General features: G+C 32.7%; 1 protein-coding gene across 1 annotated transcript; it reads right to left on the bottom strand.

The window, feature by feature from the left end:
• Positions 1 to 40: 40 nt before the first annotated feature.
• On the bottom strand, positions 41 to 13,339 carry LOC106067393 (peroxisome assembly protein 12-like). The gene is made up of 9 exons (XM_056006250.1): positions 13,204 to 13,339; positions 10,045 to 10,188; positions 9,629 to 9,737; positions 8,255 to 8,361; positions 7,427 to 7,522; positions 5,871 to 6,100; positions 4,717 to 4,888; positions 3,853 to 3,938; positions 41 to 1,872 (listed from the first exon to the last, which is right to left on the bottom strand). Exons 2-9 carry the CDS (start codon positions 10,168 to 10,170, stop codon positions 1,755 to 1,757), a joined length of 1,044 nt encoding a protein of 347 aa, XP_055862225.1. The 5' UTR covers positions 10,171 to 10,188; positions 13,204 to 13,339; the 3' UTR covers positions 41 to 1,754.
• Position 13,340: the final 1 nt, after the last annotated feature.

A 13,340-nucleotide genomic window follows, 5' to 3' on the forward strand; every position in this document is an offset into this window, starting at 1 on the left:
GAAGCCACATTAGCAACAAACTAAAGAACAAACCTTCAAAATCATTGCGTATAAAACATAGATTTACTGTTCCAAAAAACATTAACATAGTTCGGAATTTTAACATGTCTGATTAGAAACAAGATTTCAAGATGTTCTCACACACAACTAGTATTCAACAAATTTAATCAAGCGTATTAAACATGCTGGTCAACAAGCTGGTCTTAACACATGGAAACAGAATATAATTATCTTCTTTTTTAAAAAAACATCTGTAATGTTTTATTGCTTTAGACAAAAAGAAGACTAACTTTCCCTGCTAATAAGTGGCAGAAAAGACAAAAACATAATGACTAATGATTAAATAATCTGTTGCCTCATCTTCAAAGTAACTAAAAAACACACACAGATTATTTAAATATTTAACAAGCATTAGATTACCCTAAGAACAGTAAGTGATGTTGTGGCATGATAGTCCCAGGTTCAAACCCTGCCTGCCACAATCCTCAACATGATTAATTCTGAGGAACATTCAAAGCATGTAAAACATGAACTATGAAAGGTCAGATTTCTACCTGGGAAAATGAGATTAGCCTGCTTCCCCAACTCCCATAAATTACAGGTTAGGTGTGTGAAACACAAAGGATGACATTCATCAGTCTTCTTTTATATACTTGGAAGTACTATTAGTTAAACAAATCCTTTGCGTTTCCACTAAAAATTTCATAAACTTTTTCTATCATTGCTTTATTTTGATTTGAACAATATTAAAACCCAGACTCACATTATAATTTGAGTGATTTAACAATAATAACATAGTTAAATATAAAAAAAAATACTGGACAAAATTATCTTTTGTTTAATACCAGTACATGAAAAATACATTAGTCCCAAAAACACGTACAAAACATAAGATACGTAGCATTCTTTTTAAAGAAATAATACAATAAACATAAATAATGTGACCAAAACATTTCACGCCAAAACGTCCCATGCACCAAAACAGCTGTGCCAAAATGTCCTGCTTCACCCTAAGAATGGGATGAGTAGTATAAACTGATGGGTTACCAAATAAGGGGCCTCAAAAGTGAATCTTGATGTAGACCAGGAATTGTTAATTGGACATAAGCTGATAGTTGTGTTTACTGAACAGTCGAAGGCAGCAAGGAAATCTTCTCAAACATAACTTCATAACCTCCACATTGTGTGCATTAAATGGATTGAACAAGTGCACAGTTACTAAGCTGTAGCATGAAAACATGCAATATATATGAAATATAAAATCAAAACTGAATCAACTAAAGTTAGTAAGAAATTAAATCTGAAATAAATGCTACTGTTGTACACTGCCTTGCACCAGCGTTGTGGTGCATATGAGCAAACTATTGAACATAGGACATGAAGACACTGGATGAAAAGAAAGCATGTTTACATCAATCTCTCTTGAGTGGAAAGAGTCAGAGTTATTTGCAACTAAGGTGTCATCCTTTGTACTCTCTGAAGACTGCTGTATGGACCTGGAGCGACACAGGGAAGGCTGTCGTTGGTCCGTAATATGTTTTGATGTGAAAATGACTGCTAGAACTAGAGAGAAGACTCCTTGTGTATAGAAGGGCTGAAGTGCCTTGTCTGTGTCTTGTTGCCCCTTATTAATAAATACACCTTATATTTATGGTAGAACTTCGTTGAGTTGCTTGTCCTAAATGTATTAAATCACAATAACAAAACTAGTGATGATATCACAGACTTGGGCAATGAAGATCCTTGACTGTGTCCTATGTATCATCTTCATAGAGTTTGATCAAATGATCCTCATTGGCTGGGTAGCCAGTAACTGGACAACAGTGTTTCTGGCCAATGTGACTCATTATACAAGGGAAACAGAACACATACCTGAGAGAATAAAGAAGTGTGATTATAAACACTCTCTAACACATGTATAATTTAACATTCTAGCCAGAGTAATTCTAGTCTTTCAAATATGTTCAACAATTTTTTCACATAAAATAATAAACAAAATGTATTTAACCTATTCCTGTGCAATGTAATGACTTTGTCTCTCCATATCTTGCTGTACTCTGAACTATAGATCATTTGTTTCTTTTCTCTCTCTCTCTCTCTCTCTATTTCAATAATTTGTATTAAACTAGTGTTGCAAAATTTAGAAAGTCTTCAGGTTAGAAAACTTAAAAGTAAAGTAGCAATTACACATAAAACACTGAACCATAATCTTCAAATACAAAAACAAAATTTAACAAAATACTGAGACACAAAGATAAAGGCACATTCCTCGTTCCATATGCTAGGGCAAATTTGCACAAATGCTCCTTCTTCACTAGTGCTATTAGACATGGAATTGGTTGCCTGAGCTAACCAGGAAAACCAGTGATTTGGCAGAATTCAGGTCATTGGTTAATATGCATGACTAAATGCATGACGCATAGAACATAATCATCTTCTTTTTTGAAGTGATGTCTGTATTATATAAGATAAGATATACAATCCTTTAGTTGAGGTTATTTGGTTTAACTGTTGGCTAGGTTACATCAACATTTTATTTGATTTTAACAAACTTTTTTTTCCTAAGCTTATTGTAGTGAGCATGAATCAACTATAGAGACTATATCTTTAAAAAAAAAGTATTAAACTAGTATTGATTAAGAAGTCTTTAAGATCTAATGCCAAGACCTTGACTTTGGTAAAAATTTTAAACTGATAAAGCAGAGCCAGGTCTGAAGATTATTAAGAACATTAGACATCTTCCAGTAAGTCTACCAGAAAGAAATAAAAGTCAGGCAAATTAAATGATACAACAACATGAAGAAAGAGTCAGGACTCAAAACTAGAAAAGAACATTTTAATATTTTTGTCTGCAACACTTTTCTAAAGAGTTACCCCAAAGTTTTGTCAACAATGTTTTCTTTGGGCTGAATTAAGCACAAAAAAAAAAATTAAAAAAAAATTCATATGCACATGACAATATTTAATCAGGGAAATCAAAGATAATACCAGGAAGCACTTAAAAAAGTAGCTAAAACATCAACTAACTTTTTGGGTATAAAAGGGAAAACTCTGAAAGAAACTGGCTCTTAAGTGAACAGCAGGAAAACTTCAACAGAGACAGTTGCACATCTCTGAGACTTAAGCCATCTTCAAAGAAAAGATCTGACCACCCAGTGGACAATGGCTTCATCTGCCAGAGGTGTGTGCTGAGATATCTAGATCCCTAGTTCTTTCTAAGCTTACAAAAAGCAATCCTTTAATGACAGACATAAACAAATACTGAACACTTGACATAGAAGAACACACTGAAGCACAAAAATCAGCCACTGAAGAGATCCTCACATAATATGGAAATAAGAATACAAGATCCTATAATGAATGGTGTCGGCACAGAAAAGGAAGAGCATGCTCTAAACAAGCAATAAACACAAATAAGAGAAAAAAAAACAGAAAAAAAAACCCCGAAGAATATGTAGGGAAGAACTCCATATTTACATCAATATATCTCAATAAAGTAAGATTAATTTCCTTTTTCAATATCAAATAAAATTAATTAGATACCTCTTCTAAATTAACTAATTTTTTTTTTTGCATTCATTCCTGCGTTGTCATCGGCAATAAACACTCTTGCAAACTTTTTAACTTGATCAGAGAATGGGTAGTGGGAGGAAACATTTGTATCAGACAGACAGACAGACAGAGTGAGTTGATATAAGCTTTATAAAAATTGCCCTATGAAATCATCAAACTTGGTCAAACCACTGACCTCAGAAGACTTCTTTCAAGCTAAACTCTATTAAGAATTCAGTGATTCAGGGACCACTGCCCAGGTAATTACTACTACATATGACTATTTTTTCATTGGCTTACCCTGATACTGACAGCGCTGTACTGTTGGTCCTTATCTGCATACACAGTGGACAAACATTGGGACGCACACCATGGAGATTAGTGGTCTGAAAAGAAACACAACTAATCATGTGACTAGAATGTGTGCAAATCACAACATGAAAATCCTGCTCTGCAAAAAGATTTCATCTCTTTGTTAAGAGACAAGGGCATGTATTGATCAATAAAGAAAATGTTTAACTAAAACATATTCAAACTCCAGTGAATTAAAATATGTAAGCCAATGAAGAATGGGGAAAGGCATGTGACTTCCAAACAGTGCGGTCTTGAGTTCAAATCTGAAACTGAAAAACATTTGGGGAAGTGAAGACGTTTGGCCTTGTGCCACCCTCCTTAACTGTTTCTCTCCGTAATTATTTACCACATTCTGATGGAATCAACGTTGGTATCGTTAGTTAGGAGAGAAAGAGTTAACCATCACCATTTTCTGATTGCAAGGTCTGAAAGAGGTACCCCTTTCAAAAGCGAACGACAATAAAACTGCATATTAAAATTTTAATATGTTGTTGGGCAGCATTTCAGAGCTTCTAATTTTTTTTTTTTAAATCATTTTTATTTTTTACTAGCTTATTTAGTTTTTAAATGAATAAACAATACTAATATTTCCTATTCAGCAAATCTATCAGGTATCCTGATGAATTCACATATTGCAGGTTGAGAAATCAATTCACAGGACGTTACACAAATTATCTGAGTCTCTCTTAATGTGCCACTTTTTATCAGAAACTTTTTTCTCTAATGACAATTCAATCTTCTCAGATCCTTTATATAGAGTCAAAATAAATCAAACAAATGCTGAACATTTTAAAAAGCTCTGCAGCTTACCTTAGGAGGGGAGGGAACTGGTAAAGCAGTCAGTGATGGGGCACTGCTGTCACTCTCATACCACCATTCTAAGAACTGGAGGAAGAAGATACCAACTGACAGACTTGTGGACAAGCACAAGGCAGTGCTGTTGGTCAACCAAGTGGTCAACTGGGCAAGTTTGCCAGGGAAACTGAGAAAGAATAAAAAATACTATAAACACCATTTCTAAAGAAAAACAAGAGAAACAAAAACATTTCATACTTTGTAAAAAAAAAATATTTTTTTTATATATATATTGCTAAATTATTACTGGGTACATGAGACCACAAACTATCTATTCTTCTTATTATTGGGTACATGAGACCACCAACTATCTATTCTTCTTATTATTGGGTACATGAGATCACCAACTATCTATTCTTCTTATTATTGGGTACATGAGACCACCAACTATCTATTCTTCTTATTATTGGGTACATAAGACCACCAACTATCTATTCTTCTGGGTTATGTCTGAATTAAAAGAAAATAATGTAAAATTGTATTCCATTGTCTAAAATCCAATAAAAATTGTAAAAAAGGTGCGTGGATATGAAAAGTAGATTAATATAATTTTAAAATATAATGGCATTTCATTCTAAGAGATGACTGCAGAGGGATGAATAAACTGCTTAGGTCACAATTTTTTTACATTTTAACATCACAGAGACGATGCAACACACTGATCATTAAAAAAAAAAAAAGACACAAAAAAAACTCTTTGGCTCTCTCGTCAAATTCAACTTTCAGATGTAAACATACAATATTTGAGTGAAACTGTGGTTTGAATGTATATTTCGTTACCTATCAATATAATATTTTGTTATGTGTAAAACACAATAGTAAGACGGAATTAACTCAAGGATTACAAAGACATATTTGTATTATTAACTTGAAGAGCTTGTCCAAACACTCCTTTTTATTGTTCCATCCCAAAAAGACACATGGTATAAATTATTAGGAAAACACTTGAACTTTAATTCAGTGGCCGAACAAAACTTACACCACCCCCCCCCCCCCCTATCTAAACATCTCAAAGACAATCCTAAATATAGAGAAAGGAATAGTATTAGAAAAAAAAAAAAAAGGGACGGTTCCATTCAGTATTAGTTTTATAGGTATAAAAAATTCACCTAAGTTGAGACCATGGTATTTGTGATTTAAATGTGGACCCTGGCATGTCATCACTATCCAGTCGACTCAGTTCAGTGCCAGACAGATGCATGCTGGGATGGTGCCATCGACTCCTTTGTAACATATAGGCAAGCATATATATCAATGAGAGAGCCTCCCAGGTGGTGTGAACATAAGGGTAGATAGACAGGTAAAAGTAGACCAACCTCTGTTTGACTGTTAGATTTTTCTAGCACAAAAGAAAAGAGTATAAGGTGAATAGGAAATATATATTCCTCAAAAATTAGAACTTTTGAATAAATAGTTAAAATTTAAATTCTTTTATTACTTTAAAAGTGTGTATATGTCAGGGTTCTTTTCTGTGCTTATCTTTGTCTTGGCTCGCTAGGGGGTTCTTCAATACTCAATTACAATTACTTAATACTTGCTTAGTTACTGAAATAGGAACAATTACTAGTTGATACACTTTACTCCTACTATAAATGTCCATGGGAATATAAATAATACTTTAATATTCAATAAGCATACGATGACATCAACTTCAATAAATAGTAATACAAATCCATCAGTCCATCAACTTTAGGAAATATATAAATACATAAATACCAGTCCAGGAAGCAACGTCCAACCTTCCTGGACCGGGAGCTAGACCCCACTAACTAACACACTCTCTCGCACATTCAAAGAAGACTTAACCATTCAGTTCATAACATATGCAGACTGTTCACTTACATAACCTGGGCCTGTACATAAACAAAGGGATATAACTATCATATAAAATCAAAGTAACATTCATTCTCACCATACCTCCCCCTGACAGTACAGATGCCCTTCCCTATATTCCTCCCATGGTCAAATTAGATAACTAGTCAAGTGATATTCTTTTTGAATGGTCACAAAGACCCTGAGCTTAAAATCTGCCCACTTCACTTCTTTCGCCCTACAGTCCTGAAAGAGTTTTGAACTAGGAATAGATACTCTTCATTTCTGACAGAATGCCTTGAAATGTAAAGCAAAAACTATTTTTAAATGTTGAACTGTTGGTTAGCACATCTCCCTAAAACAAATCAAGGATGATAGCATTCTGGGAAGAGTCATATACATTTAATTTTTATGCCTTTACTTTTATTTGTATCCTAGTCACCCTTAGAGCTGTCACAGAAAATGATTGTTTCTGCAATGATATTTGCTTTGTCTGTGTATTAAATGTATTTCTTTATTCTCAATGCAATTTAATTTTTGTTTATCTGATTGTTAGTTCACTATGTGCATATATAGTTTATAATTCATATGATTTTAATGTTTACAATGATTAATTTGGAAGGGTTGTTATGGTTAGGGTTATCAGGACATTCTGTTTTGTGAAGAAGATTGTGTCACATTCATTGGCTTATTCACTCACTTTTCCACTCAGCCACCATGCCCAATGGTATAAATGCTAATGACATATTAGCTCTACATCACATGTTCGATGACCTATAAGATCATTGAGGTGAAACTTGTACAAATGATCAACAACATGAAAATATTTCAAGGATCTCAATGTAGTATCTACCTTCAAGAATGCCAACTTGCTGCTGGTGTTGCCATGTTTATATTTCAACTCTTCGAAGAAACTTTCAAGCTTTTGAAAGACATAGGGCAGTAGAGTCTGTTGAAGCAACCATGATATCTTTTTAACAAATGAGAATGTAAAACATAATTTTTCAAAATGAGAAATGTTTGTCATAAAAAAATTTCAATAATTATATTCTTGTGATTTGTGTATGTTAAATAAAATTAAAAAATTGTAAATAACAGGCTTAAATAAATGCACAAATATTATCTTATCTTATAGATTACAGACATTACTTCAAAAGAGAAGATAATTATGTACTATGCATTTCATGTGTCATGCAAGCTAATTAGTGACTTAAACTTAAGTTCTTAGTTTTCATGATATTTCAGGTAACTCATTTCATGCTCTAGAAGGGAAGAAGGAGCACTTGTACAAATGTTTCCTAGCATAGGGACTAGGATATGTGCCTCTATCTTTGTGTCTTTCTAAGTGTTTTATTAGACTTTTGTTTTTCAATTTATAAATTATGGTTCAGTATTTTTATTTATTATTGATTGCTACATTACTTTTTTTCTTCTTTCCTGAAGTGTCTCTAAATTTAGTGATTTTACTAATGGTGTTACTCTAATCAAATGGGATTATTTTTTTGTTACAAGTCTTACAGACTTTATTTTGCAATGTGTTCCAGTGCCTTTATGTTTAATTTTTTTTAATTGATAGGTCCCAAACAGAAGATGCATATTCTAATACGGTTCTAACTAAGATTAAACACTGTTTTATTTGTATGCTCCTGTTTGATGTGAACTAAAGAGAACAATGACTTACCAAACACAATAAAGACCGTAATCTGAGTTTTACTGTAAGACTAGCAGCTTCAGGCTGACCAGAAGGGACTCTTTTCATTTCATAAAAGTTTTCTGCAAAGGACCCTCCTACAGAGCAAAGGTCATGAAATGCTCAATAGATATTGTTACTTACACAGCATACAACTACATATTTATTATTAACTCTTTCCCTTCATAATTATTTTCCATGTTTCGATGGAATTATTCCTTTATCTAATTTGTGTTTCATTTGTTTCACTACCCTGTAATGATTAAACTTCAATAACTTTTTTTGTATGTAAGCACGAAATGTTATATTAGGTATATATATAATTATAGAAGAATGCATGCTCGGTTTATATAACACAAGTTAAAGTTTATAAAACCAAAGTTTAAGTTCATTTAATAGGCTCTAATCAACATTGGTATAGTCAGTTAGGAGAGAAAGAGTTAATTCTATTTTGTTTAAACTACAAGACGAATAATTACTTTACTCCATGCATAAACAATGTGCAGAATAGAAAATAAAATCCCTATTTTCTCCTTATAAATACCTTGACATTAATTATTATTTATCTGAGTCTCCTGAAACACTTTCACCTAACTTGCCTGTGCTTAACAATGGGCGTATGCTGGCAAAGTACCATGTCCTGCGAAACACTAGTTTGGACAGTGAAGAGAAACTATTTATTGATCAACATTTGCCTGCATTGGCTTGGACACCTATTTGCATGGAGATGACCATATTCTAGTGGTAATTTTTATAAGGAGCTTTTAGGAGGATGGCATACCCCCCCCCCCCCTAAAGGGCTATATAGACCAACTCAAGCCTTAGTTCTCCCTCACTGGTGGGATTAGGTTGAGGTAGAGGAAAACAGATAGCAGAAAATGGATTCAGAAAGAGACAGAGATCTTAGAAAGGTCATGGGACAAACATTAGAGATCCAAAGAAAAGCTCTTGCTAAAGAAATGTGCAGATGGTGAAAAGAAAACTTTACCCCTGCCCCCCCCCCCCCCTTCCCCCTTAGCAGAGAATGGCTTTTTTTTTTGTTCTTCACTCCCAGAAAAACAGATATTTTCTTTTCATTGATAACCTATCAAAAGAATAAAAATGTTACCTTATTGAAAGCTCAATTTAACTATTTTCTAGAAGCTAAAAACAAGTGGACCGATCATGTCGAATTTAAACATGACCACTGAGCTTCAAATCTGGTTTCAAATGATGGCGAAGACTCTAAATAAAACCACAACAAGTGAGAAAACAAGATGACCCCATTTGACTTCCCCCATAAATCATAAGGTGTCAGAAAAAAAAAAATTTTATCCAAAAAACTTAAGATACTAAATAGGTTTACTAAACAAAAATCTTAGTTACCATATTTTTTGAGATAATATGCTTCTATAAGAGTGTCCAAAACTAAATATATCTCATCATAATACTGATAGAGCTTTCCAAGTTGTTGTGGATATTTCTCTGTAAATACCTGGTACAAATAAAATATACTTAATAAAATTGTATTCTTTGACATAACAAAAAAATTATAACATATTTACAATGTCCTTGATCTAAAAACATGAGCTGAAAGTTATCTAATTAACAGAGAGTGATTACATTATCACATAGATACATGCAGGATGAAATATTCTCTTTTGAAAAAAAAAAAATCTATCCCTTCTTGCAGTGAGATCAAATCTGACCAAAAAAAGTTAATACAGTTGAAAAGGAGAAATAAAAAAGGTTTTGATGCTATTGAATATGGCTACTAAACAGGGACAGAACTCTTACTTTACCCGTAAGGCATGTTTGAAAGCAGGTCGTACTGTCGACATCAAACTCTGCTGTGCAAGAACTTCAAATATGTTTGGCCTCTGATCATTTTCAACAGTGGATGTAAGGTGGGCACCATGCTCTGCCATGCTTTTCTTGTAATTGTGCTGAAAAAAGTATTTTTTATAATGAAAAATTTAAACAAATTTATACCATTTCTACTCATTTTTAGTCTTTCACCAATAGATCAATATTCTACATGTTTCAGTGCAATCACAATTATTTACTGCTATGTAATAGAGTAGAGCTTAACTAAAGTGATTATCATCTTTATAATGATTTAATAGACATCTAGAGCACGGTGGGCAGACTACAGCGCAGGAGGCACATGTGGTTGCTAGGGTATTTATGCAGCTCATGGACATACAGATATTGGGCATGTTCACAAATTTGTCTGGAAAAACACTGATCAATTTGTTAAAGTTGATCAATGACATAATTAAATAACAACATCCTGACTACACAACCTTACCTCTCCTCTACAACATACATCAGGATTTTTTTTGCAAAGCTGCATTTAATACCACCATGTTATTGACCCATTGTCAAAGTGATTAACCTTAAAAGCTAGGGAGAACTACTTGGATTTAGAAAATGACCATTTAAATGTACTGTGTACCACAAATCAAATGTGTCTGCTGGCAAGGTATTGTGGGATCTCAAGGAAGAAATTGTTGAAAATGAAGGACATTAATTAACTGTTACTAATATTGTTAATGAAGAGTGGAAGTGGAAGTCTTTTTGTTTGCCATATTTATGATTAATTATCATAGTGACATTATACTATACAGTAATACACATTATCATTAATGATTAAACAAATTGACTTTTGACTTCTGCAATATTGGCAATATGGGTTGTTTGCACAATGAAAAATAAGAAGTGCATGTTAAATTATTTCAAAGCTTTCCTTTTTCTCTAGACAAGCTAATGGAAACAATAATGTGACAATATAGAATATAGATCTAGATCTACTATTAGTATTATTTATAGTCTAGACTTTAGTCTCTAGATCTAGATATTGATTAATTGAATATTCTATATTCTATAAATTACTAAGAGTCTACATCTACTTTAAATTTAATTAATTTAATTTATAATAAATTACTATAAATAATAAATATACTTATATAGATCTCTACATAGATTATAATTATATAATCATAGAATTAGAATGTGACTGTCATATCGTCATATGACATAGAGAGATCTAGAATCATTGAATGACAGTCACAATCAATTATCATTGAATGAATAGTGACATATAGTATGATATAGATCTAGATCTAGAATTTAGTCTTATCTTATCTTATCTTATCTTATATAATACAGACGTTACTTCAAAAAAGAAGATGATTACGTCCTACGCGTCATTCATATAGTCATGCATATTAACCAATGACTTAAATTCTGCCAAGTCACTGGTTTTCCTGGCTAGCTCAGGCAACCCATTCCATGCTCTAATAGCACTAGGGAAGAAGGAGTATTTGTACAAATTTGTCCTAGCATATGGGACGAGGAATGTGCCTTTATCTTTGTGTCTTTCAGAGTATTTTATTAAATTTTGTTTTTGTATTTGAAGATTATGGTTCAGTGTTTTATGTATGATTGCTACTTTACTTTTGAGCCTTCTGTCCTGAAGGCTTTCTAAATTTAGTGATTTTACTAAAGGTGTTACTCTAGTCAAATGTGAATATTCGTTTGTTATGAATCTCACTGCTCTATTTTGTGTCTGTTCCAGTTTCTTAATGTTTTCTTGAGTTGAGGGGTCCCAAACGGAGGATGCATATTCTATTATTGGCCTAACCAAGGTTAAGTAACATTTTAGTTTTATGTTCTTATTTGATTTATAGAAATTTCTTTTAATAAATCCTAATGCTTTGTTTGATTTTTTTGTAGTTTCATCAATATGTGGATTCCATGATAGTTTTTCATTTATTATAACACCTAGGTATTTTGCGTTTTTAGTCTGTGATACTGGTTTGCCATGAATAAGATAAGTGGAATTAATTTGTTTTAGTTTTTTTGTTACTCTTAACAACTGACATTTTTCTGGGTGGAAAGACATGCTCCAATTTGATTCCCATTTCTGTAATTCATCTAATTCTCTTTGTAAAATATCTGTGTCTTGTGTTGTTTTTATTGTTCTATATATTATGCAATCGTCTGCAAATAATCTGACTTTTGTTCCTGAACTAATGCAATTTGGTAAATCATTTATGTAAATTAAAAATAGTAGTGGACCCAAGACTGTACCTTGAGGTACACCTGAGTTTACTGTTATCGGTGTTGATTTAGAGCCATTTATTATTACAGTTTGTTCTCTCCCTATCAGAAAGTCTTTAATCCACTGATGCAGTGGACCATTAATGCCGAAATATTTTAATTTTTTAAGCAAACTATGGTGGTGAACTTTGTCAAAAGCCTTAGAAAAATCTAGTAAGATAGCATCTATTTGTTCACTATTATCTAAACCTTTTGAAAAATCATCAATTAGTCCTATTAGTTGTGTTTCACATGATCTATATTTCCTAAAGCCATGTTGGTATGGTGTGAGGACATTATGTTTGTCTAAGTGGTTTATGATGTTGCTACATATTATGTGTTCTAGGATTTTACATGTGATGCTGGTAAGTGATACTGGTCTGTAGTTCCCTGGGTCAGATTTTTCTCCTTTTTTAAATAGGGGGGTGACATTAGCTTCTTTCCAGTCCTTTGGTACTCTGCCCTGGTTAAGTGAAGCCTGAAAGAGTATTTTGAACACTGGGGCTAGCTCATTACTTAGTTCTTTGAGTAATCTAGCTGGAATACCATCAGGTCCAGAAGCTTTATTTGGTTTGGTGTTGGCTAATAGTTTTTGAATTCCATTTTCTTGTACTACTATATCTTCTATGTTGTCTACTTGGTTCAAATTCAGTAATATGTCTTCTATAAGTATAAGACTATACGGTGACTATATGATACTAATGATAGTATACCTATGGCCTATGGGTTATAATAATAGTTATATGTGGAATGTGGAATGAAAATCTGTATAGTTATGATAAGGTGTCCCAAAAATATAAATAAAATAATTATATAATTATATATATATATATATATAATTATTGATAATATATTACCTTTGAGATCTAGCTCTAGTCTAGATCTACCTGTTTTAGAGTAAGAGAACTTTGGACACATCTAGTCTAGATCTATCTAAACCACAGATTTCTCCAGATCTTTAATTGAGCGAAACAAGAAAGAGTCATAATCGATT

The sequence above is a fragment of the Biomphalaria glabrata genome, chromosome 12 (genome assembly GCF_947242115.1).
Source record: "Biomphalaria glabrata chromosome 12, xgBioGlab47.1, whole genome shotgun sequence".
NCBI classification, from domain to species: domain Eukaryota; kingdom Metazoa; phylum Mollusca; class Gastropoda; family Planorbidae; genus Biomphalaria; species Biomphalaria glabrata.